General features: G+C 48.5%; 1 protein-coding gene across 4 annotated transcripts in view; it reads left to right on the forward strand.

The window, feature by feature from the left end:
- CRTAC1 (cartilage acidic protein 1) overlaps positions 1 to 25,885 on the forward strand; it is a 149,574-nt gene that overhangs the window by 63,902 nt on the left and 59,787 nt on the right. For all 4 annotated transcript variants that reach the window (XR_005654710.1, XM_039871576.1, XM_039871574.1 and 1 more), the window contains exons 3-4: positions 12,916 to 13,112; positions 25,274 to 25,410. Coding sequence is in view for 3 of the 4 variants with exons in the window: in XM_039871576.1 (XP_039727510.1) it covers positions 12,916 to 13,112; positions 25,274 to 25,410 (334 nt within the window). In the remaining variant the exon portion in view is untranslated. The remainder of the gene's footprint in view (positions 1 to 12,915; positions 13,113 to 25,273; positions 25,411 to 25,885) is intronic.

Here is a 25,885-nt window from a genome sequence, read left to right on the forward strand (position 1 = left end):
ATGGCTAAGGGAATTCAAGCCAGCTTGGCAACAAAGACCCTTCTGAACAAACGCCTTTCATAGTTGGCAGCTTAATATTTTTTTAAAGCAAGAGTATCTTCTAGAGTGTCAAATCAAAATGAAGAGTTTAATTCATCGGTTAACACTTCATAGCCACTAGAAGACTTTGCTGCTTCCTCCAATCATTATTTCTCAGGACACAGCCAGGCACACTCCCATTAGCTGCAGCATGAGGGAAAACCAGAAAGAACTTGATTTTCCCGTTGGGATGGGATAGCCAGGGCAAACAGGGAGTGGAGGCCAGCAAGCAGAACAGCGTATCCACAGGGTCTGGAGAGAGTATGTGGAGATCCAGTGGGGCAGAGGGGAACAGGGACCAACACAGCCTGGCCCATGTATCCTGACAGGCAAGGGGGAAGGGTAGCTCCAACAGTAACTTATATGAGAAATTCCAAACAGATAGTCATCATGAGAGAAGTTCATTGTCACAAAGAGGGGCCTGCAAACCAGCTAGAATCTGAGCCAGGGCTCTGGTTGGACACAACCCTGGGCTAAAAGTACAGACATTTTCTAAGCTGAAGTTGGCCATCTCCATTCCCCATGAGCTGGACCAATAGGAGCCCACCTGGTCCTTATCTTCACAGACAGCCCTACCCTTTGCCAGCTGAGACCTATCTGTTCTCTACCTCTCACCAGGACCTGTGAGTTGGGTCTATGGACCTGTCTCTTTGTGTGTCCAACCCAGGCATCAGGCCAGGCTGACTCAAAGCAGCCTCCTGCATGCCTCATGTCCAATACAGTGCCCAGCTCCAGACTTCCTCCCTGATGAAGAAAACCCCAGCCACCTTCTGAACAGGCCCTCAAAAAATTCCTATCGTCTCCCTTTCACAGGGCATTCCTGCAGCTCAGTGGGCCTATCATTCAGCTCCTGTCAAACAGGGTAGAAGAGCTTGGGCTCCCCAGGGGGCCCAGGCGCTGCCTCTGCTGCAAACAGCAGCCATATATTGTGTGGCTGCGCACATGCGCGCGTGTGTATGTAAATGCACTCATGCAAAACCCACAGCTGTGTCACGGTTTACATATGTTGTCTCATATGACCTTGAGGTAAAGCAAATATTATTAGCCCCACTTTATAGATGAGGAAACTGAATTGTAGTAAATGTAAGCAGGTTCCTTTATCAAACACTGCATTAGGAGCTAGAAGAGTAAAATATAGTGCAGAACTCTGTGGAGCTCACAATTTCCTGTGCTCAAGGCTACACAGGTAATAATCATAATAATTCATTCTTTCAAAAATATTTATCGAGTTCCCATTGTGTGTCAGGTACTGAGCGTATATGGGAGAAGAAGACAGACATACTAACTAGCGTTTACTGAGTGTTGCTCTGTCCCCAGCACTGTATTAACTACTTTATAGGTATTATCTTCATTCCCCATATCAGGAGAGCTGATATCAGGAGACCGAGGCTTGGACAGGCTGGATGACTTGTCCAGGAATACCCACACAGCTAGAGAGCTGCAGAGTAAGGATCTGCCCTTGACTCCTGGGCCAAATTCCTCGCCATAAGCTATATACTGCCTCTCAGCCTTTCTGTTCTGACTCTAGTCCAGCGCACTTCCTACTGCCACCTCTGAGCTCACCTCACTCCCGAGAGCCGATGCTCCCACCACCTTTACCCAGCCATTCTCCAGGGCTGAAGACAGGCAGCCTCCATTCCAGATCTAAGACCCCATACACCTGCCCTCACCTGTTCCCACCCTGAGCTCTGCTCCCTGAGGCAGCCCTGACTACTTTACCTCTGTCTGTGACCTGTCCAGGTTGACTCCCTGGGCCCTGTGTCCAGCCTCCCTGCTGTGACTGCTTCATTCCTGGTACAGAGTGTATTTTCTCTGCACCTTCTAAGACTAATCTTGTCCCTTTACCTGCCCTCTACATCTCACCACCCCTCGAGTTATCCCAACTTTACCCTCTGATGTGGCTCACCCTGCTTGCCCCATTTACCATGGAGAAGGGCCATGTATTAACTCCTCAGTTGCTATTCCAGCTTCCTCCTTCCACACCCTCCTCTCAGCTAAGAACCTCACCTCTCTTTTACCTATGAGCAGACCAAGGTTTCTGGGCATCGACTTTCTAGTAGTTCTGTTACACCTCGTCTTCTTATCCATCCTGGCTTCCTTTCCTCTTCTCTTAATTCCAGGCCTAACCCATCTGCTCTGGTACTTTTTAGACACTGTTCCCCTCCACCTCCTACACATCTTGCCTGGGCACCCTCTAAATTTACTGCCCTCCTGGGTCTTTTACTTCTGCCCACAAACACACAGGCCCCGGAGCTTGGTGAAACTGCCACTTAACTGTGTGTCCCTTGGCCAGTATCCTAGGCCTTCCTAAGCCCTTCTTGTCCTCACTGAATCATCTACACTGCTGCCCATTTACCATCTATGCCCTCCACCTAGCTCCTCTCTCCTCTGTAAGGAAATGGCTTCCTTGAAGGCCTTCAGTGGCTTCCCCATTGCCAAATCCATTTGCTTATTCCAATCTTTGGCCTTTTTGACCCTCTGAAAGCATTTAGCAATGTGGGTCATTGCCTTTCCTGATTTCTGTGCTTTCTTGCCTCTGATCTGCCTTAGGAGTCATTTGCTTGCAAGTTAGCTCAGAAGTTTTTGGAATAAATCAGGGGAATTTCCATTCTTCTGCACTATTGTTTCAATTCTCTTGCCTTGCTGGTCCTTCATGCACATAGTCACCAGATGATGCTCTCCAAAACAATACTTTGATATAAGGGTATGCCCTGATCAGACTCATTCGGCAGCTCCCCGTTTCCTACCAGATAAAATCTCAAGTCTTAGTTTACATACCACATCTTCCACGATCTCAGCTGCCCTGTGCTTTCCAGCTTGCCTTCCCCTTGTTTCCACTGTTGTTTAACACACATCTCTGACATCCAGCTCGTCTACCCTCTACTCCCAAATCATATCGTTTCTGTTCTCTGAGCTGCTTCATAGCTTACACTATTTCCTTTGTAAATGCCTAACTTCTATTAAAATTCTATACATCCTTCAAGTTCTAGATCAAATGCACTTTCTTTATGAAGACTTTACTCCAGGAGAAGTAGCCACCTCTCCCTCCTCTGAAAATTTAGGATTTGGGCCACTCTTTATTGTTCATGTTAGGCTGGGTCTGTGAGCAGAGAATTACATCCTGTGCCATGCAGTGTGCCCAGCCTGGAACTAGGATCCCAGAAGTGTAGAATTAACTCATTGGAGAATGATTGGTTTATCATTTTTACTCCTGAAGAAGAAGATTGAAGCATCTATTGACTATTTGCCTCACCATTCTGCCCCTAAATTGGCCCACCTCTTCAACCAAAAGAGAGACAGAGAAAAAGACCAATGACTTTTTAGCTAGAAGCTTCTAGGTAGTTATAGCGTGAAGGAAGAAAGTTTGAATAAAGATTTAAAGTATTTTGTGACCAAGCAGTTAAGTAATTTGCCTGAATTTATGGAAAGCTGGTCACAGAGTTGTGCCAGAGCTCACTTTGTGTCCCCCCCATGCCCCACAGGGGGCTCATCGCTGCCAGCTCTCAGTGCCCTCCCGCCTCTCTGCAGCCAGCAATGCCACCTGGAATGGAGACCTCAGGAGCAGGCGGGAGGCCAAGAACCAGACCCGTTTCCAGAACATAGTGACTCAGTCATTCCACTTTCTGTGTTTACCTCTTCCTGGGGCTTCTAGGGGGAAGAATGAGGACCTTGAGATGTATCTAGAGGACACAGGAGCTCAGTGGAGCCAGAGAACCCTGGCCTTCTGTCAGTCGTCCTTGGCGAGTTTGTCTCCAGGACATACAGACCCAGATGAATCACTGTCTGTGTAGAGACGTGTTCTTCATCCTTCCTGCTGCTCTCGTTAGCTTTGGTACTAGTTGAAGGCTGTCAACCATAGGTTCCTAGCTCCTGGCTCTGAGGATAGACACATGACCCAATACAGGCCAATCAGAGCCCTTCTCTGAGTTTTTCACATTAGAACTGAGGAAAGAAAGCATCTCCACTCCATGCTGAAGCTGAGGTGTAAGGCTGAGAGTGTTGCCATAAGTCAAGCCTTGTGAAGCAGGATGGTGTGAGAGAATGAAGACAACAGATGGGAAAAAAAAGAGAAAGAAGGAAAGACAAATGAAGTCCTGACCAATTTCCTGGTCAGAACCCTGGTTCCAGTCACCCCAAAGCCTCTCTGTGCCCTTGCTGTTCTGGTGTTTGGATATCAGAGCTAATAAATTCTTCAGCTAGAGCAGGTGGAGTGTTTACCACTTGCATCCAAAGAATTCTGATTTCCAGCTTTCTTCTGTCACCTGAATTCCTCCTTTGATAGTTTATGGAATTCCTGCCTCCTCGTCTTCCTATTTTCTTGAGATAAACATGCATTGAGGAATGGAGTCATGGTCTTCATCATCATCATCAACATCCACAAACATGTCTTTTCCTGGCATTGTCCTAGGTTTGTTGGGGGATAGAGTTGCAGATGGTAGTCTCTACCTTGTGGGTACTTCCATGCTTACCAAAATATAAGAAATTCCAAGGATACAGAGCACATGCTGAGCACAAATTTTTTTAGAACAAGGCATAAATCAATCAGTCCGCGTGGAATTTTTACAGAATACTCATCACTGCAGATTATTCTGACCTTTTGATGCCAAACGTTCCTTTCTTGAAAAACCATCCACCCCTTAGGACAAAAGCTTTTTATCCCTCATTTTAAAGTTACCTTCTTCCTTGCACTCTATTTGTGAGATTTTCTCCATTTTGATTAGTTCTTAACTTAGAATAAAATTGTTTGTTTCCTGGGATGGATGCCCTTTCCAGACTTATCCACTTCACTCTCCTGTAATCTCCCTAGCCTAAATTTCTTACCATGCCTAGAACTCTCCCATTACCAAAGTCTCCATTCCTTTAAACTAATACCTGGCCTCTAGGTATATCCTATTCCAGGATACAGTCTGTGAATCTCCTGTTTGAATGCCTTCCCATATGTTTCCTGGTCCTATTTAACTTCAGTGGCTTTCAAAGAACTAAATGTGTAAGAATGGAAAAAAGAGCATTACGCACATCTCCAAAGAAATTATCTGTGTTCGAGGTTGTACATTCAAAATGGGAAATAGATATGCCTAGAAAGAAAAGAAGAAGTAGAAAAACAGCGGTTCCTGGAATCCTCATATTTATTATAATCCTTCCACCCTTAGGTTCTCTACGGACCCTCAGATATTCTGAGAGGCAAATATCAACCCCTTGGAGAGACCTGCTTACTGTAAATTCAAAGGACTTTCCTAGAGAATTCTACTGATTTATGAGATCTGAAATGATAGGTCATCATTATCTACAAAAATTTAAAAACAATTTATCATTTCTCACAATTCTATGGGTCAAGAATTTGGGCAGATTCACCTGGGTGTTTATTCTGCGCCATGTGACATCAGCTGGTGTCACTCACTCAGCTGCACTCAACTCTTGGCTGAGCTAGCGTGGAAGGCCCACGAAATCTTCACTCACGTTTCTGGAGCCTCGGTGCTCTCCCACGTGGCCTCTCCATGGGGCCAGATTGGGCTTCCTCAGAGCATGGTGGTCTTAAGATAGTGACATCTCTAACATAGTAACTGGCTTCTACCAGAGACTAAGTGGAAGCTGGTAGGCCTCTTAGAAGCTAGGCCCAGAACTGGCCCAACATCACTTCCACCATATTCTGCTAATTGAGACAAGTCATAAACATGTTCTTGCTCACTTATTAGCCTTAGATAAACCCCCATCTAGAGAACACTTGTTCTCATTGTCTCTTCTGTCTCTTTTTTTCCCTGCAGATTATTTTGCCTCACAATCTCCATCCCGAGACCTAACATATTCTTTACATTCAACATAAAGTCTCCCTGAAATACTCATTTGGAAAAACTGTATATTTCCAAGTACTGACCATAAAGTAGTTTTTACTAAAGCTTGTTCCAATTTTGTGTTCTGTTCTGATAATGGTCACTTAGAACTTATATCCATGATATAAAGCCAACAGTCCTTTAGACCAGGGATTGGAAATCTTTTTTGGCAAAGAGCCAAATGGCAAATAGTTTCAACTCTTGAGTCATACAGTCTCCATTGCAACTATTCAACTGTTGTATAGCAGAAGCAGTTATAGATAAAATGTAAATGAGGGAGTGTATCCGTGTTCTGATAAAACTTTATTTACAAAAATAGGCAGGATAGATTTGGCCCAAAAACCATACTTTTGCCGATCCCTGCATTAGACTAAGGGATAAGTTTATTTTGTCTAATAATTAGCTGTTTGACTTTCAGGAAGTCACTTTTCTCTGAAACTCACTTTGTCTATAAAACAAAAGTATTGAAATGACCAAGAATGAAATATCCTCTTATGCCCATAGTTATGAAAATGCCACACATCTTTAAAAATCTTTAAAGGAAATGCCCCAAATGGCCACAAGATGCATTGTTTCTCTATGATAATATCTCAGAGTCCTGCTGATATTTTCATGACTTTGTATCTTCCCAGGGGTCTCTCTGTTTCTTATAGGTCTGCATATACCTTTTATCGTGTCTCTTTTTCTATATGAGCTAGTCTTTTTCTCTGTGTTTATATATGTGTTTTCCTCTGTGCTCAGGGCTTCACTGTCCCTCAGTGTCCAATTGTATATATTTTTGTGTGTGTCTATCTTTCATTTTTTGTGTATATATGCATCTATCTCTTCTTTCTGCCCTGTCTCTCTCCTTGACTATTAAATTGAATAGCTATATCATTTTCATGATTTTCATTTTTAATATAAGAAAGTTCTTTATTTTTAATGTTCAAAATAGCATACTTTATATCTTTCAAATTAAAAAATTTAATTTATGTACAATGAGATATCACCTATAAATTATTTAACACAATATCTAGTATATAGTAGGTACCCAATAATTATTATATCCTTTTATGTGTCTTTTCTTTATGTAACTGCCTAAGAGATTTTTTTTCACATAGGTCAACGATTCTCAATCAAAAAAAAGGTTGCTCCTCTGTACCGATCCATAACACTTTGTTGCTCTGGCTCACCCTTACCCAGGACACCAGCTCTTGGCCTCCTCTTTGCCATCACTACGTTTGTACATACCTTTTGGTAAATAATGAAAGTAGAGGGCCAAGTTTCAGTCAACCTTTTGCTCAGCCACCCAGTGATGATCTGGTACCTTCCATAGGCTCCTTTTCTGTGGTTCACTCTACAGGTATTTATTGAGCGCTCATTATGTACTAGGTGATAGGGAGATAGAAGAAAACAAAGCAGACACAATTCCTGCCCTCAGGAAGCTCATGGTTTACTGGGAGAAATGTTCAATAAATAGGTAACCAAACAAGAGTGGGACAGTAGATATAGTGCTTGGAATACTGAGGAGGGGAAATCTTTCTGAGATGCCTTTCAAGGTGAGACCTAAAGGATGAGAAGAAGCTAGCCATGGAACGAAGCAGGAAGGAAGTAGAGGGAAAATGCTACACATCTTTTAAAGCAGGAGAATGGCTGATCTGATTTGTATGTTAAAAATATGACTGTGGGTACAGTGTGGGGGATTGGATTGATGGGGGCAAGTGATAAAACAGAGAAAGGAAGCTCTCCAGAGATGCTGGCCATGGGAGAGGAAAGAAGAGAAAGGATTTAAAGTATTTTAAGAGGTAGAAATGACGAGATTGGCCAATGGGTTAGATGTGAAGACAAGGGGGTGGGGAACCAGGCTGGTGCCAGGTTTTTGGCTTTAGTATTTTAGGGCGCCCAGTGCAGGGTGGAGGGTGAATGAGTGATCAATAGTTCCATCAGAGATGACTGTGGAGGGTGCAAGGAGAGATGTCAGGTAGGCAGTCAAATATATGAGTCTGAGCTTGGACTGGGGATTTAGGATGGAGATATAAATATGGCAGTTGTCAGTCATGAGAATGGACGTTATTCTCTAGTGAAAGGGACCAGAGAGAGAAGGAAACCCAGGGCGAGGCCTGGGGACTCCAACATTAAGTGGGCAGTGTGAGGAGGAAGAACCTACAAAAGGAAAAGGAGGGGAACCAGAGGGGACAGCCAGAGGGAGACAGCACCCTCAAGGCCAAGAGAACAGAGTATTTTAAGAAGGAAGTGGTGCGGGGGAGGCTAAGAGAATGGCCGCTGTGCCAAAAACAGCTGAGAGGCCGAAGGAGATGATGTGGCCACTCAAAAGCCACCAATAACGGTAACAAGAGCGGCTTTGCTGGGGTTGGGGGATGTGGAATGTGGATTGGGGCGGGGTAAATGGGTGGTGAGGAAGTAGAGACAGCTTGTGAAGACAACTCTTTGAGAAATTTAGTTATAAAAAGGAATAAAGAAGTACACCCATAGAGGATGAGAGATCAAGGGTGGGGTGTTTTTAGATGAGAAGTACTAGAGTATGTTTAGAAACTCTCAAAATAATCACTGGAAAGTGAGAGATTGTGCCTCGGGTTTTTGTTTTTGTTTTTGTTTTTGTTTTAAATAATGATGAGAACATACAATTGTGTAACTCTTCACAGTTTACCAAGTCTTGTCACATATACTCTTATTCTCACAGCCATCCTGTGAGGTATGTAGCAGCCCCAAGTTTTAGATGAGGAAGCTGAACCTTGGAGAAATTGACAAATTCAAGGTCAGAGCCAGAAAGTGTCAGGGCCAGGAGCTCACACCGAGGCTGCTCTGGGCCCAACCCCCAGACCCTTCGTTGCCCACAGCAGTCTTCCCACAGTGGACTGGCAACAGAATTGGACAGCACTCACACAAGTATAGGCTGTGCCTTTCTGGTGTCTCCCAAGCAGATTTTCCAGTTGCCACTCAGCCAATCACTTCTGCCTGCTGTACCAGCCTTGGATGTTATGATTTCATACTTGCTTTTCAAGAACATGGGACCCTGTTCCACTTCCTAACCCTGTTTAACTGAGTTTCAAAGCCTCTTGAATTTCTAGAAGTGCCCAACAATCTCTGGCAGGTGTCAGAGAGAGGAAACATGAAATCCCATATACCTCATGTCCCGTTTCCCAGGCCTGTTCACATGGAGACTGACACCCAGAGGGACTGTGGGTGAGTTAGAAACTGTGGCTAACCTCTGTACCTTAGTAAGATTACCTACAGATTTTCTACATCTATAAAATCCTAGGATTGTCATGAGGATGAAATGAGGTAGTAGGTATAAAGTGCTTAGAAGCTACCCATGATTATTTTTATTTATTCATTCGCTCATTCACTCACTCACTCTTGCATTGGATAGCCATTTCTTGGATACCTTCTCTACTCCAGGCATTGCTCTAGGTGCAAAAAAATGCAGAGATTTATCTACATGCTTCCAGGGCTCAAGAAGCATATGTTTTAATGAGGGAAGTGATATTGAAACACAAACAACTCTGCCCTCGCAGGAATGAGCAAGATGCAAAACGCTGTGGATATGCAGAGAAGAGATCACATCCAGCCGAGGCAGCAGTTGGGAAGGCTTCATGGGAGGGCGGAGGATTGGGAGAACATTCCCCCCAAGGCGGGCAGCAAAGTCACAGAAGCCAAAGGGGGACAAGCCTATTCGAGGGATGGAGAGGAACTCCACTGGAGCATCAGCTCTGTGGAGAAGGTGGGGAGGGAATAGGCTGGTGGTCTTGGGGGAAGATTGTGAGAACTCAGATGTCAGTCCAGGTTGACTGACAGCAAAGGGTAGCCTGGGTGGAGAGAGGGGTGACAACTCTGCACTGTCCCCTGGCCCTCACCATGGGTTGTCGAGAACCCTGTCTAGGAGCTGCTGGTCTGGTTACGTGCCTGCAGCCCTCGGGATGGTGGTGAGAGAGAAGGGCACAGAGAGTAGGGTTCATTCCAGGCTGCCATGTAGGTTGGGTAGGACTCTATAGTGCTCACTTTATAACAGATGGAGGAATTTGAGCCAGCCTAGCAACCTTACCCTGTAGTCTCCTTAGGGGTTGCCCTAGAACTAGTGTCTCCCAAGATCTTCAAAGAAAAAATGATCCAGGGACATCTCCTCCCCCAGGGCCACCACCACAGGGGCAGGACCTTGTGTACACACCCACCATCCCAGATTCAGGGTGAAAGAACTGACCTTAATATGTGAGGGAAACATGGCTTCTCGCCTCCTCCTGGGATCTGGCTCCAGGGCATAATGAAGATATTCCGAGAGACCAGAGGGACAGGGGCTGCAAGGTGCAGCATCTAGTGGGGACTTTATATGGTGGCTCCCCACCCATAACGTGGAGGAGACACGCCTGCTCTGCCCATCTCCTAAGGTTAGAGTTAGACTCGTGGGCCAAGAGACGCAGACTCAGAAGGGCCCTCACAGAGCTGCTAGTCCAGTGCCTTTTAAACTCTGGCTCTGGAATCCCTGATTTAAACAATATTTGATGGAATGTGATGCATAAAATAAAATGCAACAACATAGAAATGGTTGGGTTGAAACTGAGAGGGGAGAGCCCACAGCCATATTTGTCCACACATTGTGTAACCCTCTGATTTAGTCCAGCTCTTTCATTTTGCAGAAAAGAAAGCCAGAACCTAGAGAGAGGTACTGACTAGCCAAGGTCACAAAACTAATCTCTGACAGAGTCAAGACCTGCGAGAAGCTAATGAAACCAAGTATGAGAAAGCGCTTTGCAAACTGTTTACATGAAGTCCTCAGGCATTTCTCACAGTCGGTAGTTTGGAGGAGGCTGCCAGAAAAAATTGCAGAGAACTAAGAGTGTTGGCATCCTAGGCAACATGGAAAGAACACAGGATTCGGACCCCGGAGATGGGTAGAGGCCCAGTGCTGCCATGTTCGGGCTGTGTAACATTAGACAGCTCACTTCGCCTCTTTGACCCTGTTTCTTTTTCTAGTAAAATGCCTTACCTACCTTCTTTCTGGGATTACATGGGATTCAGGTGAGACAATGCATGTTAAAGTGCTTTTAACAAGGCTGAGCACTCTACGAGCGTAGTGTCTTGTGAGGAGCAATAGAGATGGTAGCAAACAGAAGACCCGGAGCCTTGGAAAGCTAGTGTTTAGCACCCAGAAAACCCTTCCTATCCCCGGGGATTGGAGCCAGCTGCTGACTGTGCTGGAACCCAAGTGTTCCGTCTCTCCTGCCTGGATATGGCCCATCGGTCATGCTGTGCCCTCAACACAGCCCTCAGACACGCTTTGTCAAGACGTCTAAGGCACGACCTTCCATCACCAGGTGCTGACTCAGCCCCCATGAGCTCCATCTCCCTTTTCACACATTGTGGGTGCCAGAAGGCGCCCAGCCAGTTATTCAGCATCCCCAAAACTTCACTGGCTCTGTATCTTGGTGACAAAGGAGAGGGCCAAGTTGGATCTGTTTCAGGAAAGCAAGAAGTGATTTCTCTCAAAGACCTTGGAGAGTTCTCCCCGCCCTCCCCCAAGTGTTTTCTGCTAGGGACCATCCAGAGGCTGGCAGCTGAGCTCACTCAGGATAAAACAAAGGCAGGAGGCTGGGGACTAATGGATGGGGCTTGGCCGGGTTCCTTTGGAGGGCCCGGCAAGCTGGTGCTCCAGGAGTGGGAGGAGGCCTTCAGACATTTATGGCTGTGCTGTCTGGCGGTGACCTTGGGCGTGTCGCTTTCTCCAGATGGAAAGGCAATGGGAAGAAACCAACTGTGGGACACCTAAGCCCTTATGTCTCAGACATGAACTCTGAGGTCTCACTCATTCAATCATTCGACAAGTTTTATTGAGCTGCTGTGTGCCAGGCACTGTTCTAGGCCCTGGGGAACAAAACAGACAGGAAGTTCTGCCCTTGTGGAGCTGACATTCTAGTGGGATCAGACAGAGAAGGAACAGATAAACAAGAAGATAGAGACTGGTGGTAAAAGCCATGGGAAAGAGAGCAGGGGCAGGAATCGGAGTGCAGGGTGGTAGTGGTGGTTGAAAGTTTCAGGAATGGGCAGGAAGGCCTCCCTGAGAAGGGGCAACTGAGCCAGGGCCTGAAGGAGGTAAGGGAGGGAGATAGCCTTGTGGATGGATATCGGAGGAAAACCATGATGGGAGGAGGGAACAGCAATTACAAAGTGTCTGAGGCAAGACCGTGCCTGGGGCCCATGTGGCTGCAGGAGAGTCAGACAGGGGAGAGATGAGGACTAATGAGAACTTTAATGTTGTATTTTTGAGTTTCTATAGCAAAAGAAATCCAGCAGGTCCACCTAATGACTTTAGATGCATTTATAATCTCCTGTTTGAGATGCTCATTTCATATTACTCTTTAAATGCTGGAACTTTCTGTCAGGAGAGAGTCATTCCAAACCTCAACAACAAAGCCTCTGCTCCTTCTGAGCTCATTCACACAGGGGCTCTTGGGATAGCAGAAAAAGCCTGGGTTTGATTCCCAGCGCCTGACACTAGTTGTGTTACCTTGGAAAGAGCACTCGACCTCTCTGAGCCCTAGTTTCCCTGACGAAGCTCATTAGTTGCCTCATCTGTAAAATGGGTTAACAATGCAGCCTTTCTCGCCTTCCTCACATGATTATTGTTAGATTTAAATTAATGAGATTAAAAATATGAAGTGCCTTTTACATTGAAATGAGGAAGGTAAATGTCTGGGAGGTTCTCATTTTCTTCAGCATAGCCTGAGGTAAGGGGTTATCACTGGCTGCCCACTCCCCTGCACTAGCCTGCTCCTTATATTGTGTCCCATGTGGGCCCAGTTGACTCTCACTTTGCCTGAGCCCATGTCTGATTCAGGGACACTTGTCAAACACCCAGGGACCCCTGAGATGAGGCTACTGAGTGTTCCCTGGAAACACTGTAGAGCTGAATTGCCCCATTTGACCTCTACCGGAGGACTCCGAGCCCATAGCTGGCCAGGTGGTACCGGGCAGCCCAGCTGGTCCTCCCCAATGTCCCCTCCCCATCCGCCTCCAGGTACAACGGCCCCAACCTGGTTCTGAAGTACGACCGAGCCCAGAAGCGGCTGGTGAACATCGCAGTGGACGAGCGCAGCTCCCCCTACTATGCGCTGCGGGACCGGCAGGGTAACGCCATTGGAGTCACAGCCTGTGACATCGACGGGGATGGCCGTGAGGAGATCTACTTCCTCAACACCAATAATGCCTTCTCAGGTAAGGGTTAGGGGCCTTGGGCCTCTTCCTGCTTCTCACTTTCTTTCTCCCAGCACCAGCTGGGGGCAAGGCCTTTGGGACCCTGGCCTTCCTCAAGCTACTGTCACGGGCTCCCCCAGTGATAGTCCCCTGCTGGCTCCAGGACCTTACTCCGTCCCAGCAGTAGGGCCATTTCTTCTCTTGTGCATGAAACTTGTTCTCATCTCCTGGCCTCTGGGCCTGGAGATGGAGGACTTTGAGCAGAGGCCCAGTCCTCACCTTCAGACTTCACGTCCTCTTCACCTCCCAGTCTGAGCAGCCCCCAGTCCTCCCGTCCGTTCCCACTGCTCATGCCTGGCTCAGCCACTCAGCCTTTCTCACTGAGGTGGCTGCCAGAGCAGAGAGATGGCCCCCGGAACTGCCCTCCATGCTGCTTCGAGGGGACCTTTCTAAAATGCTCTGACCCTCTCAAGAGCCCCCTCAGCTTTCAGCTGAGCTCATTTATCCACTTCACAAATTCCTGCCGGGCATCTACCCCATGCCAGACTAGAGGTGCTAAGTGCTGAGGATACAACTTGGAGGAAGACAGGCCTTGAGTTCATGGAGCCTTCCTAGCCCAGAGCAACCATCTGATGCTGTAGGTCTTGTGTAAATGCAAATTCTGACTCAACAGGTCTGGGGTGGGGCCTGAGATCCTGCACTGCTCACACTCTCAGGCTATGATGATGCTGCTGGTCCAAGAACCACACTTTTGAGTAGCAACGTCCTATACACTAAGAAATGGAGGAAGGAAATTGATGTGCATAAGGCTAACTAATAGTCACAGTAATGATAAAAGCGAGTACTTAAGCCAGGTCCTGATCTAAGCACTTTATAATAGTTATCTCATTTAAGCCTCACAATAGCCTAATTAGGTAGGTACTGGTGTACCCCACTTTATAGTTGAGGAAACTGAGGTATAAAGAGATCACATGACTTGTCCAATGTCACATAACTTGTAAGTCCCAGGATTCAAGCCTAGGAGTCCAACTCCAGCTCCATTCTTTTCATCAAGACACTCTATGTCCTTACTCAATCCTGTGTCCTCGGGGCCTAGAGGAGATCCAGGTTGGGAGCTGTGTTCTTGGGGTTGTGGGTGGTTTCCAGCCCCTAACTCTCACATTCTTTCAGGCCTGACCTCAGCCCACTAGAATGAAGTCTGCTCCCAGGGGGCCATAATACCTTCTAGGAAGTCCCAGGCCAGGGCGTCCTGCTGGGAGAGACAGGGCTTCACGTCCCTGTGGGGCCAGGTCGGATGTGCACTGAACTCCTCCAGATGGCAGCAGCCTCTTGGGTTGGTCTGGAGGACACTCTGTGCTTCACACTTGTGTATTCACCATCCTGGACCCTCCAGACCCCCTAGGGGCAGGTAATTGCCGGGCTATGGGGACCACCTTCCTTGCCTCTCCCCTTCCCACATACACCGGCTGTCCCCAGGACCCATAATATCACCCTTACTGGTTGTTGAGCCCAAGCCAAGATCCAGCCCCAGACTGCCCCTCGTGTTGGGCCCTGCCAGTTGCATGAACAGGAAGAGACGAGGTTGGGGCCAGTGCCAAGGGCAGGGACGGGCAGGCTTGACTGGATGGAGGCCAGCCTTGTGCAGCCAAGAAACAAAGAGCCACGGCTCCAAGTGGTGTTTTATGGGTTTTCATCTCATCTTGCCACCAAGTGAGGCCTGAGAGATAGTAATTATCCGTACACAAATATCAGGACATGATTACCCAGCTGGATTTACTGCCCTCTCTCCAACCAAGCCAAGATTGGATTAGGACACAATTAATTGATGGGCTGATCAACCCTTGAATGTAGGGCAAGGTCAGGAGGGGAACAGCAGCAAAGGATGGCTGGGGAAGGGGTAGATCCCCAGGAGGATGTTAGAGGGCAGGGAAACAGAAACTGGGAGAACTGTGGGAGGGGGGTGAGCTCAGCAGGCATGATGCCAGAAGAAGGGGACAGATTCTCCTCCTAACTCACCAAGCGCAGAGCACCTGGGATGGGACCTGTCAGGTGTCTCTGAAGCAGCAGCCCCTCCCACGCTCTTAGAGTGTTCCACTGTAAATCTTAGAGCAGTGGTGCTCAGCGCAGGCTACACATTAGAGTCTCCCGGTTCCTAAGGTGTACCCCAGTCCAGTCCAATCGGAAACTGGGATTAACCAGTTATCAGATCTCTAGGAGATTCCCATGTGCCGTCGAGATGGGGGGCCACTACCCCGAGCATGTTAGTTCCATGCTCAGCCTGACAATAGCCCCATTCACTCACTAATGTGTTCATTCATTGGACAAATATTTACTGAGCACCTACTGTGTGTCGGCCACTATTCTAGACACTGAGGATGCCCCAGGGAATGAAACAGAAAAATCTTGCCCTCTTGAAATTTACAGTCTATTTCCAAAGCAGCTTTATATTTCTTGGGGTCTCTGACTCCCCTCTCCCATCCCCATGGTCTCTAAGCTCCTTGAGGGCAAAATCCCTGTATTGGCCACTTTGTGCCTCCTTCTGGCCTGGCCAGACCTTGAATATCCTAAGAGCACAATTAAAACTTGAAAAAAATAAATCCAGAAAGAACAAATGAGGCGTGAGCCATGAGGCCTGAGAGAAGGTTCGCCAACAGAGGGCAGACGAGGGGAGGCAGGCAGAATGGAGCCCCCGGAAGTTCTGGGCTTCCTGGGTTTGAGGGCACAAGTATTTCACTAGGGGAAGCTGGAGCTGGGTTCCCAGGGCTGAGGTAAGGATGGCGGTGCCCGGCAGCCTCAGCCCCAGGCGTGCATCTCCCAGTGACCTTCTGTGGGTTTGAGGGATGTCTGTGGGTTTGAGTTAATTTTTCAGTTGAGTGATTCAATTGATTCATCGACAGTGGGCGGGGTGTGGAGCCAGGACATTTGTGCCGTGTCAGCATTTCCTTGGGTCCAGCTGGCACGACACTCGGCCATTGCCATCCTGCCAACTGCAGGGAACCTGAGATCCTCTCTAGATGTCCCCAGCCAGCCCCCACCTGCCCGTGGCATACGACTGGGGACTCCTTTAGCCTGTGCTACAGCATCAGAGGGACCCGTCAAGGGACAGTCCCTGTCCTCTCCCTGAGCCAGCCTTTGGGATGTCATGCACTGGGGTCACTGGAAGACAGCTGGAACTCTGCATCCTGTCAGTGTTCTGTGGGGGTCAGTTCGAACAACCTGGGATCTATCTGCTTCTTACTTGGTGACTTTGTGCAAGATACTTGACCTCTTTCAGTCACAACCCCTTCATCCGTAGAGCATGAAATGTAATGTCAACTCCATAAGCTCAGCTCCTTCCAGTGGCTCCATAGAGTCTATCCAAATTCTTTACCATCCCTTGCCCCGCCCCTCCTGACATGAGCCGGTTTGCCTTTCTGACCTCATTCTCTCTACTCTTCCTCTTGCTACCACATTCCCACCTGAGGCTTTCGTACTTACTGTTCCCTCTGCCTGAAATGCTTTTCCCACCACTGGTCTCACGGCTCACTCCTTACCTTCATTCAGGCCCCTCCTCAGATGAGGTCTTCCCCGAACACCTTAAAATAGTACCCCGATCACTTCCTATGCCCTTACCTTGCTTTATTTCTCTTCATGGCACTTACCACTACCCGAAAGTATGTTATATATTTGTTTGTAGTTCATCCCTTCTACTCTTCTACTAAATTCCATGGAGATGGAAATTGCCTTGTTTGCTACTGTATTTCCAGGACCAAAGACGTGTTTATGTCATTTAGTAAATATCTCTAAGTGACAGTTATAATTCTGTGGCATAAAGAAAGCCAGGGCCTCTGGAACTGTCCTGGACAGAGGGGACACAGGTCTCCCTCCTGGCCCATAGGAGAGAGAGACTGTTAGGAACAGAAAGAGAAAAGGACCATAGTGTAAACAAGGCACTGCTCAGAAGATGGTACCAGGAGGACATGGGTCAAGGGTTAAGAGTTAGAAAGTGGGTAAGAGGAAGGGAACAGGAAGATCAAGCACAATCCCAAGAAGGTCTGGGCCAGGAAATCAAGCTTATGGCTTAACTGACCTGGAAAAATACAAGCCAGTGTGTTTCAAGCAACACTACATGGTGAAAACCAAGTAGGAGTAGGTGCAGGACGAAGGGGCACAAGAGGCTGGTCCCAGCACCCGCCCCTGCATCCAGGAACCCAGAACCTGCTACAACTCCCAGAGCCCATCCCCCCAGGGGTCCTGCCCTGGCCACTCCAGCTGCTGCACTGCATGGCCCTGGGCTCTCCTGCCCATGTGAACTGGAGTTGCAGGAGCACGAGCACTGGATGGGTCAGCGTGAGCTCTGAGCCCCGCCACTTACCGCATGAATTATCACTTATTCCATTCAGGAGAATGGTCACTGCCTCTGCTGTCTTCACAGTCTACATATACGTCCCTCCTTTTCTACACAAATAGTAGCACGCTCTACTCACAGTGCCACCCCTTACTTTTTTCCTTTAACAATCAGTTTGGGATATTATTTCACGACAGCAGAGTGCTCGCTCATTCTTTTTATGGCTGTGTAGTACTCCACGGTACAGATTTGCCACTCATTGAATTGGTCCTCTAGTGATGAACGTTTAGATCCTTTGCAATCTTTTGCTCTTACAAACAGTGCCACCAAATGAATAAGCTTGTACAACATGCCATTTTCCACAATTGCAGGTGTTTCTCTGCGAGTTCGTAGAAATGAAATTGCTACATCAAAGGAATATACATGTGTAGTTTTGATAGTCGTTGCCAAATTGTGCTTCAAAGGGACAGTCCTAATTACCTTCCCATCAGCTCTGATGCAAGTGAGCATTTCCCAGCATTCTCACCAACACAATGTGTCATCATTTTTTTTTTTAAGTATTTGCCAGTCTGATAGGAAAATATTGGTACCTAAATATAGTTTTAATTTTCATTTTTCCTAAACTGAGTGAGGCTGAGCATATTTTTATGTATTTGAATCTCTGTCTTCTCATAGCCGTTGCCCATTTTTCCTATTGATTATTGGCCTTTTCCTTATTGATTCGTAACACCTCTTTATAAATTAGGAAAATTAGCCCTCTGTAATACAAGTTGCAAGTAGTTTCACCTTGTTTGCCATTTTTCTTTTGTCTTCGCTCATGGTGGGCTTTGCAATGTGGAAAATTTTTCTTTTTGTGGACTTGAATTTATCACCCTTTTCTTTGATGCCTTCTGGGTCTCTGTGTTATACTTAGGCCTTCAGCAGGGGCTTCTGTAACCTCTCAGAGAGGAGGCATCAGTCACTGTGCCAGAGAGAAGAAAGGGAATTGGGGTAGGGTTGCACTTCCAGCCTCCTCTGCCTACATAGCAGATGAGCCTTCTGCTTTTGAGAGCGAGCGCACCCATTGTCCAGCAGCTCCTTCACATAGGCCCAGTGCCAACTGTACCCAGATACTCTACACCTTGCTACTTAAGGTGGTTCTGCAGCCCAGCAGCACTGGCAACGGCTAGAGGCTCATAAAAACGTAGAATCTCAGGCCCCACCTTAGACCTACTGGACCAGAACCTGCATTTTTAACAGGATGTCCAGGCGTTTCTATGATTGGTAAAGCCTGAGATACATTGCCCTGTGTCTCCGCCCTCTTTTTCTAGCATTCTGTAGGCCCTGAAATGGATCCTATGGTCTCCTAATCCCCAGTGATGTTTCCCTTGGATGTACAGTCACTGATTTTCAGCATGGCCCCATCTGGGAAGATGAGCTCATGAACTGCTCAGGCTCCTTCCCCCCACCCCTACTGTGCCTTATTCACATGTAGTCCCATAAGCAGCAAGAAAGGGTGAGGCTGTCAAAGCAGCAGCATAAAGAGTTTGGAGCTCTGAAGGTCATTTTCTTTGTTGTAACGAAGCTCCTTGGGATCTGGGGACTTCCCTCCCCCAGCCTCCACCCCAGGTCTTTAATATGGGGGAGGAGGGGGGCTTTGCAGTAAGACCACAATTTGAAATTCGGCATTGCCACTTAACAGCTGTGCAAACTTAAGTAAATGACTTTACCCTCTGAGCCCCCATTTCTCTCTGTAAAATGTAGGCTCTATCTTCCTGATATGACTATGGGGAGGGCTAAATGAAGTAATGCGGGTGAAGCGGCAGACAGGGGTTGATCAGATTTCTTTCTTCACCCTGGGATGGAAAGGAAGACCGGGGTCGGAAATTATATAGGGGGACCCAGGGGAGCCCGGGTTTATTCTTTTTTTTAAAATGTCCTTTGCCTCAACTAGTTCTTTCTTCCCCTGGGGCCATTACTGCTTTCCCAGTTTTTCATTGACTAAGTCTTATAAAGCATTTTATACTTAATGTCACAATTGCCTCCTAGGATGTGGCTTATAAGGACCTGCAATAGTCACACCCTGTAGTTCCCTCGATGATGATGATGATGATAGTGGTGGTGATGAGGATGAGGGTGATGGTGGTGGTGATGGTGAGGATGAGGACGAGGATGATGATAATGATGTAATAATGATACTGTCATTATTTATTAAATTTATGTGCCAGGTATTGTTCTAAGAACTTTACTTACATTATCTAATGTAACTCTTACAACAACTTGATAATAGGTGGCCATTCTCATTATTCCATTTTACAGATAGGAAAAAGACAAGTTTGTGCGTTGCCCGAGGTCAGCCTAGGCCAGGGATGTTGCTGGCTACCTCCCCAGCTCTGCTGTTCGTCAGTACTCTCTGCCTTATGAATGAGGTCAGAGGCTGAGCCTCTGCCCTGCCACACATATTTGCTCACCCTTCTCTTTGCCACCAAGACCAGGCCACATGTCAGGTCGTCTCCCTAGGGTTGGGCCACCCCTGAGGAAGGAGGCACTCAGGCCAGTGATCCTTGGGGAAAGCTTTTTATGGCCCAAACTCACCCTCCCAGTGGCTCAAGTTGCCTTTGGTGGGTGGGGGTGGGGTAGAACTGGACGTGGAGGAACCAGGGATGGAGAATGGAGTACCTGGAGTACCGGTTGCTTGACTGACACTGCTGCCCTCAATGCAGAACCTCCCCCTTTTCTACATGTCCGATGACTCCTCCCTCTCTGCCCCTCGTTCTTCCTCCTCCACCCAAACGCGGCTGCTCCTTGAACTCCGTCTGTAGCCCTGGTCTTTTCCTTTGTCCCCAGCTCCAGCCTCACTGCTTTGCGAGCTGTCATCCCTCATGGCCGTGACCTCTTCAGCACGCCTTCCCACTACCTCAAACGCAAACTGTCTGCAGCCAAGCTCCTGCTCCCACCCCCAGCTGGCCCAATGTCCCTGCTTCCATCACCGTCCCACATGGTGCGCCAGTCCCTTGCTCTGGCCGGCCAGTTCATCCTGCCCTTCCCGCACCCAGCACCCACTCCCCACTCCCATTGTTGTTGTCATCCTGGATCAAGCAAGAACTACTAAAACAGTGGCCAGCCCCCTTCATTTTCTCCCTTGCTAGACTCCCACTCACTCCATTGCCAGAGGAATCCTCTGGAAACAGTCTTCCCCAGATCTCCAGAAGCCCCTTTCATGACCAGCCCCGCCCTCAGTCCTAAGTAGTATGCTCTGCAGCCCCGCCGTGTTTTCTCTGCCCTCACCTGCAGACCCTCTCACTAAGCAAACTCAGCGCCCCTCTGTGCCTTTGTCTATGACACCTGCCTGCCCCAAACCCACCCCTCCTCTCTGACTAAGCCACAGAGTGTAAAGTTCAGAAGCACAAATTTTGGAGTCAGAAAGACCTGGGTTTGAATCTGTCTCCACCATTTATTAGCTCTGTGATTTGGGGCAAATAACTTAACCTCTCTGCCCCTCAATTACTCTATCTGTACCTCAGGGTGGCTGTGGGGTTTAGTCAAGATGACAGGTGTAAAATGGAATTCTTCATGTTTGGCCTACTAAGTTTGGCCTACTAAGTACTCTATAAACCAGTCATTGTTGTTGTTACTCTGACCCTTCAAGTCCCCGCTCAGGTGCCTCCTCCACCATGAAGCCCTCCCCGATCACTGTGTCCTCTTCTGTCCTGATTTCACAGCGGCTCTGGGATGTGCTGTCCTGTCCTACCCTAAGGAGCTCTGCTAGCTGTGGGATCTTAGGCAAGTCCCCTTGTCTCTTATGCCCCAGGTCCTTCCTCTGAAATTGGGCATGAAAATAGTATCCATCTCATGGGCTTGGGGTGGGGATTAGTAAGTGGACATATGTGCAGTGCATGGCACATAGAAAGTGCTATAGAAATGTTAAGTAATATTAGTTTTACTATGGTCCCATGGCATCTCCACTACCTATCTCTCATGCTGTCAAATAGACAGTGAGCACCCCGAGTCAGGGACCCAAGACTCCTACTTCCTTGTGGCCTCCCACAGCACCTGGCACCAAGCAGGGCCTGGTGGACACCTGAGCCTCACCCACTGGGCCTTCCTTGGCAGTTTCACGGGACTCTGAGACCTTCAAGTCTCCTTTGATGCCAAGATGTCAAAGTCGGGGTGGGAGTGGGAGTACCCAGATATGCCTCTCACAGGAGCTGTGACATCCAGAGCCCCCTGCCCTGCCTTTGAACACTCTCCTATTTCTCCCAGGCCCCCACTCTCTCAAAGTCCCCCCCAGAGACTTAGGAGAGCCCCCCTCTCCTGCAACTAGCAGCCTCTCCCCTTCCCGAGCAGCTGACCATCCCCTCAACTCAGTGGGGGGACCCCAGGGCAGAGTGGAGCTACAAGGAGCCACAGGCAGGATTAGGTGCTGACGTGGGCCAGGGGCCAGCGCTGGGTGTTTATTGCCAGTGCCATCGACCCACACGGCCCGCTGTTTATCTGTCTTCCTGACACTCCTAATTACCCAGGTTGCAGCTGCCAGAGCGTTTGCTCTCCCTAAATCACGGGCTCCCATCCCTCCTATCGCCCAGGCCGCGGGCCTCTGCCTGCAGAAGGGCTGCCATTGATTTTGCCGTTCCCATTTATGATCTACAAGGCTCCGCATCGCTGCTGCACATTTTACCTTAATTAGTTTATTCTTCTGGGCGTCCTCGGTCAGCTCGGAAGCCAGGAGGCTGGAAGTGGGAAAGAGGCTAACGTCACTGGATACTCTGACCCCTCTGGTCAAAAACCCAGAGCCTGGCCAGACATCAACACCCGAGGACAGCAATTTGCTAAGAATAGCACGAGTTCCACAGGATGCTAATAGGTGAGCTGCAAAAAGGAGTTCTGTGGCCAAGTTTGTTTGAGAAAGGCGGGATTAAATAAAATTAAGAAGGTAATTTATTGCAGGGCTTTTCAAAGTTTTAATAGACGGATGTTCATTGTGAATCTCCAAGAGGGAGATGGAAGATGTGTGGTCTTTCCCAAACTCCAATGATCACCAAGTCTTTTCACCAGGCAGCTCACAGAGAGCAGAGAAAGTACACTTTGGGAAATTCTGTCTTGGGTGGCCAGGAGGAATTGGAGGTGACGACGCAAACAGATGGGGATAGAGAGCCTGGGCCTGTTTTCTTCTTCTGTCTACCTGATGCACGAACTCGGCGGCTGGAGCAGTTTCTCCCATGGAATGTGGAAGTATCCGTCAGAGCTCTGCAGAGCTCCAGCTGCCAGCAGCTGCTCTCTCACCTGGCCCAGGCTTTGGCGGAGTTGAACCTCGATATTTCAGGGGGGACTAGACTAACTGGACGGGCAGTCTAAAGGGGCCCTGGTTTGACAGAGAAGGGCAAGGGTCACTCACGGTCGGTGAAGGCTAGAGACTGGGAAGCCTGCAGGGCCATTCGGAGGCCCCCCAGACATCAGGAAGCGATGACAAGCCTGCCACTGCCTCGGGTACAGCCACGAGGATGGCAGTCTGGGTCCACAGTCCCTTTCCGCAGTCCTCAAATCCAAAACGCTCTGAAAGCTTCAAGTGCTGAATTGATAGCAAAACCTGTCCTGAGCTGACGTGAGCTATTTATAGGCTTTATTTATCCCACTTAGTGTGAATATTCATATATTTCACTGCAGAAATATTAATGTGTGTAATTACAGGTGCCACCCCAGTCCCTGCCGGGGGTGTTATGTAATAAATGGTGTGTACATTGTGTTACCTTTCTAAACTAAAAGAAAAATCTAAATTTCTAAATGCGTCTTGTCCCCAGAGATTGCGGCAGGGGCTGTGGACCTGGGGGGTGTGGAGCTGCTGATAAGTAATTCGAGGTGCCTGACCTGGGGTCAGGCTTCAGTGTGATTTCTCCTGTAATTCTCACAGTGACACCGTGATGGGGGGAGGTGCAGCTGTTACCCCCAACTCTCCCGTGAGGAAACCAAGGCCAGAAGAAGATAAGGAACCAGCCCAGGCCCCTGAGCTCCCAGAGTCAGAGCAGCACCTATGCGTCTGTCTGGAACTGGCCCCTCAGTTGCCCAGTGGGGCTCCCTCCTACCCACAGCAGCTCTGTGCGGATCCCAGCGGCAGCTCCTCAGCCCAAGCCTCCACCTGAACAAATGCTTGCCGATTTCCTGGATCTGCTTCTTGCTTTGCTCTTAAAGGAACTTTCTCTCCCCTGCACAAGACCTCTGTGCCCCCATGATTGTCAGGCAGGGCAGGATGGCTCTGCTCCAGGGCCAGCTCCCTGGTGTCTGGCAAACATCCCTGAGACCAACTGCAGACCCCGCCAGCCCCCATGGGTCACCGTGGCCTTCGGAGGTCCTCTTGTGAGGCCACTCAGAAAGCAAACCTTTTGTCCTCTCCTGGGCCAAGCCACTTAAGGGTCTTTTATACACTGCCCTCACCTACGTATGCGCACAGTCATACACATTCACTCACTCTCTCTCACACACACTCATTCTCATATATTCACACACTCACACATTCACACTCACACTCACACTCATTCATTCATTCTCACACTGACGCTCACCAAAACCCTGCGAGACAGAACTGATGTCCCTAAAGGACTTTGAGAGAATCTCATCTATGAAATGGGAATGGTCATTTCTCTCTGATACCTACCACTTTGGGGAGACACTGTGCTACCTTTAATGTGCATCATATCATTCATTCCTCATGGTAAACTTGAATGTGGTTATTATTGTTATCTCTATTTACAAATAAGAAAACTAAGGCTCAGAAGTGCTAAGCGACTTGCCCAAAGTCAATAATTACAATCTAGGCGGAACCAAGACTGAGACCCATGCTTATTTACTCTAAATCCAGGGGTCTTAACCGCTGCGCCACACTTCTCAGGCTAAGCCCATTTCCTCTCCCCTGGGCCAGCCAGAGAGTCAAGTCCACGGGCTCTGTCCCTAGGTCCACTCTTCCCCAAGCTACCTACCCCAATTCCTTCAGTGGCTCCTCCCCTGTATTTCTGTGTGAGAGGGTAGAACATGATCTTGCCTAAAATATGAATACTGTGCGTCTCACATTTACAAGAAATAAACTAAGGGTGAGGGCAGAGGGGAGAGGTCTGCCTTAGTGGTCTCAGAAGGGCTAGCGCTCCAGCCACTGGAGTTCCTCCCCACATCCCCAGAACAAAGCCTCTTGGCCATGAATGAGCTTCAGGAGGCCACAGACCTCTTGCAGTTCCATATGGCATATTGTGTGGTGCAGACTCCCTGAGCTGAGGGGCCTTGGTCTCCATCCAGTTCTCACAGGGTCAGTATCCCAAAGAAGTAGAGACCACTATCCTGTAGGGCTTCCCAGTGCTGGGAGCAGTGACCTCCCAGGGCTGCCTGAGCTGGTTCCCCGGGGGTGGAAGTGTAGACCTGTTAGCCCCTTCCAGGCCCTTCCTCAGTCAGGACTTGAAGACCCACCCAGTTTCTTCCGAGGCCCAAATCAGGAGAGAATGTAAGGTGCAGCTCCTAGAGAAAAAGACATTCTGGGTTGAGTCTGTGTGCTGACATACTAGCGATCTGGGATCTCTCTGACGATGTCATAAGGAGCACAGTCCAGAATGTGAAATCCAGCCGTCGAGGGTCATCTCAGGCGCACGGTAGCAGTAACATTTCTTCCATAGGCTGGCCATTTTCATAAGCCTCAGAGTCTCTTTTCTCAACTGAAGATACCTAAGTGCCCCCCAAACAGTGGAGTCTCACCTGCTTGAGTGAGTTCTGCAAGGCGTACTCACCTTGAGCATATGACCTATCTACCTGCAGCCCCAACCACCTAGTGGCAGGTGCCTTGAGACGTACCTGCACCCTGGTTCACCGTCCACCAGCCTCCCTTTCCTCCTCTCTCCAGGGGTGGCCACGTACACGGACAAGTTGTTCAAGTTCCGCAATGGCCGGTGGGAAGACGTCTTGAGCGATGAGGTCAACGTGGCCCGTGGCGTGGCCAGCCTCTTTGCCGGGCGCTCTGTGGCCTGTGTGGACAGGACGGTGAGTTCACGGGTACATGGAGGGCTTGGGGCAAAGGTGGGGGCACACAGCGATGTGAGAGCCAAAGGGGAGCCAACAGGCATATGTCCCCAGAGTGTGGCTCTCAAGGGCAGAGCCCAAGGCTACACCATCTTGGCAGCTCCCACTGTGTCTTGTACATAGTAAGTACTAAATACTAACAACCAAGACTTGCAGGATGAGTTGCAATATACTTTCACATCCTTTCTCCCATGAGGCCCTCCCAGAAACCAGTGAGGTAACTGGCTAGGTGCTGTCATCATTGTGTCCACTGGACACAAGAGGGTACCGAGGCCCGCCTTAGAGCAGTGACTTGCCCGAGGACCCAAGATGGATTGGTGGTGTGGCTAGGACATGAATCAGAATCGTTTAGCTCTAAAGCTTGTGTTCGTTCATTCATTAATTCATTTATTCAACCAATATTTTTAAGTGCCTACTACGAGCCAGGCAGTGAGCC

Source organism: Pteropus medius, unplaced genomic scaffold (genome assembly GCF_902729225.1).
Source record: "Pteropus medius unplaced genomic scaffold, Ma_sr-lr_union100, whole genome shotgun sequence".
Taxonomy (NCBI): domain Eukaryota; kingdom Metazoa; phylum Chordata; class Mammalia; order Chiroptera; family Pteropodidae; genus Pteropus; species Pteropus medius.